Consider the following 3,182-nt stretch of genomic DNA (forward strand, 5'->3'; position numbering starts at 1 on the left):
TAACAGACAGATAAATGCGATAAGCAGATAATGCAGTATTGGGCACTGTGAGGGTATCGGCCCCTGGCTGTTTAAAACAACAAATAGACAGACATGGGTTGGCAACTTATCCATAGTCCCTCAATGCCAGGTGAGTGACAGGTGATCCCAGAGAAGTCAGGCATCCCCGATTGCCACTGTCAGAGGGATTACCGGGGACGTTCCCTTGATCAGGATCCGATCCTCACTCGCACGGGGAGTCCGGGGTCCGGGCGTGGAACAGCAGTGACCGTTCTGTTCCCTCCTTCCTGTCGGTCACCTGATGCACGCACTTTTTGTACCTAGTCCTATGCTAATCTGTTGGCTTTAGAGCCAAGCACAATCTTGTTCTATAGCTGTTACCCTATGGGATAAAAAAGGTGTTAAAATTTATTATAAAAGGTTACTACCCAGACTTGGGTTTATCCAATAAGCAAATTACACCGCAGCATCTTCAGGTTTGAAATTAACAGTACTCTGCCTAAATCGAACCCGTTTAGATCTCTCTCACGATGCTTTTTTGAGATGTGCTTTGCTGGAATGTGCTGGGTAGGCCAGATGGTTGAATCCAATTTTTATCATCATCAAGGCTAATTTCTGAGCAAGAAAAAAAATGTTAGGTCAGCTAATTTTGCAATTATAGCTTTGTCTTTGAGGCCTAGTCAGTTTTACAAACAGTTACAAGTTACATTTGCAGGTTACAAAAACACAAGCTTTATATTAGACAAAATTTCCAAATGGCTCTAAAAAGCACAAAGCCTATTAATTTATTTGGTTCTGGCCATCACAATTAGGAAAAAAAAAAATATCACTAAGAGGGTAGGAAAACACTGGGACAGGTTACCTGGAAAGGTGGTGGGCTATCCACCCTTCGAGGTTCTTAAGACTGTCACTGCATTTCTGGAGATCTGACCCTTCAGCCTCTCCTTACTTGCAGAGCCTTGTTGACTCACTGCATGAGTTGGCCCTTGAGGTTTTCAGTAGGTCCAGCCAGTACCGAATAACTGAGTAACAACTTAGGTAAATGAGAAATCGTTCTGTCTTCAGGTATTTGTGTTCTGTCGTGGGGAGCTTGTCTTTTCCTAGATTACATGCTATGGTTTGCTGTTCTTGGTGGCCTGAACCAGAGATTTGGAGTAAATTCCCCCGATATAGTCAGAATCAGGAGTGATTCTCGGTTGTGGTTTGATCGTGGAGAGCTGGTTTGAAAAGGGAGGCTCCAGCACAACTACTTTTCTGAGAGGAGCTGATTTTTTTTCTTCTGAACTTCACAGGGATAAGGCTCTTGGGAAACGATACTAGAAATGTTTAGGGTGTGATTATTGTCAGTAGCTCTGTTCTGTCTGCTCTTCACATGCAAGATCATGGCAGGAAGCATCATACTTTCACAACTGGAGTGGGAGAGGAGAACCTGGGTACTTCCTCTCAAGCATTTTGGAAATGTTTGGTGAATGCAATTGCAGCAAAGACATGGCCTCAGATGGCCAACATGATCCTAGTAGAGTTTCCCTCCATGTGTGTGAGGTTTTCAGGTGGAAACTTCCTTGTCTGGGCTGTTGTAATTTTGCCACATTAAGAAGAACAGGCTTCCCCTTTTTGTGCAGCCGCTGCTCTGCTCTGTGTCACTGTGTCACTGTGTCACTGGCACAGTAATACGTGGCGGTGTCTGCGGCTGTCAGAGAGCGTAGCTGCAGGGAGACCTGGTTTTTGGAGTTGTCCGTGGAAATGGTGAAGCGGCTCTGGAAGGATGGGTTGTAGTATGTGCTACCACTGTAGCTAATGTACCCCATCCACTCCAGCCCTTTCCCAGTAGGCTGCCGGATCCAGCTCCAACCATAACCACTGCTGATGGTGTAACCTGTGACAGTGCAGGTCAGGTTTAGGATCTCTGCAGGCTTCACCACCCCTGGGCCAGACTCAACCAGCTGCACAGCAGAGGGGACACCTAAAGGAAAAAGAAAGTAGGTAAAAAATAAGGTCCATGGAGAAACCCCAGAGCCCTGGATTCCCCTGAACCTTCCTCATAACCTACATGGGGGAGTAGAGAGAAGCAACAGGAATAGGAATAAGGAGTTCATTGCTGCTGCCCTATAACAAGGGAGACTCAGCAGGCAGCAAGGGGCTGGGTACAGACTGAGGCTCCTGGATACAGGATCTCTATTTAACCAGTAGCCCTGGCCAGGGATTTGCATGCTGCTCCCAGGAGGGTATAAGCAGCCCCAGGCTGGGAGCGCTCAGCACAGGGCCCTGCTCTCTCTGGATGGGGCTCAGTCTCTGGCACAGGGGAGACACTGGGGTCAGCACCGCCAGAGGGCAAGGGCCAGTCCTGGGCTCCGTGGCCAGGGCCAGGCTGTGGCTCAGGCAGGGGCTCGGTTCCACCCCTGGGGGCAAGGAGTGACTTCCTCCCAGGATCCAGGTCTCTATTACCAGGGAAGTTTGGGGCCTGAATGTCTCGGGGCCCTATTAATCTCAGCCTTAGTCCTTCTTGGCCTCCTCTTCTCAGTGGGGATGAGATGTCTGCCTCTGCCTGAGGGACCGGAGGTGCTGGTGCCCTGCGCTGATGGGGTCACATCAAGTCCAGGGAGTTGTTTTGGGTGCTCATCTGTCAGTGGCCTGGGCTGGAGTTGGGGTGCAGGTGCCCATAGGTGATTGCTCTGGACACCTGGGAATTTGGTGAGCAACCAGGGCCAGCTCTGGAGGCCTGAGGGTTTTGGTCCTGAGTCCCCAAAGCTTGGGATTCCCCTGGGTGTCCGATACAATGGTTTTGCATGAGCTCCTGCTGAGACCCCTGCCCTAAAGCAGATCTAGCCCTGCCTGTGCGTGCTCTGGGCAGCCGTGACAGCTCGTTCCATGAGAGCTGAGGGAGTCATGGTCCTGAAATATCAGAATCTAAGATGGATACAGCTATGTTGGTGGTGAAAGAGAATCCTAGAGTGTGATAGTTAAATGCTGCACCTTCATTTAGCATCTGAGGAACTTGGTCAAAAGCTAATAAACATTTGGCTTTAAACTGGGGATATTATGGAAATAGGGGAAAATGCAGCATACCAATTCTTCCTGTCCTCACATTCCCAGTTGACCCTTTGTGATTCATTCTTTATGGCTATCTGTGCCAGTGGTGCTCAGCATTTTTGACCTATAGGGTGGATGGACAGTGCAGTGGA

General features: G+C 49.0%; 1 gene segment (V, D, J or C); it reads right to left on the reverse strand.

Moving 5' to 3' along the window:
• Positions 1-1,640: 1,640 nt before the first annotated feature.
• On the reverse strand, positions 1,641-2,137 carry LOC102383100. The segment is given in 2 exon segments: positions 1,641-1,963; positions 2,051-2,137. Coding segments are annotated over 2 exon segments (369 nt in total).
• Between the last annotated feature and the right edge of the window lie 1,045 nt (positions 2,138-3,182).

This window comes from Alligator sinensis, unplaced genomic scaffold (assembly GCF_000455745.1).
Source record: "Alligator sinensis unplaced genomic scaffold, ASM45574v1 scaffold2337_1, whole genome shotgun sequence".
In the NCBI taxonomy this organism is placed as follows: Eukaryota; Metazoa; Chordata; order Crocodylia; family Alligatoridae; genus Alligator; species Alligator sinensis.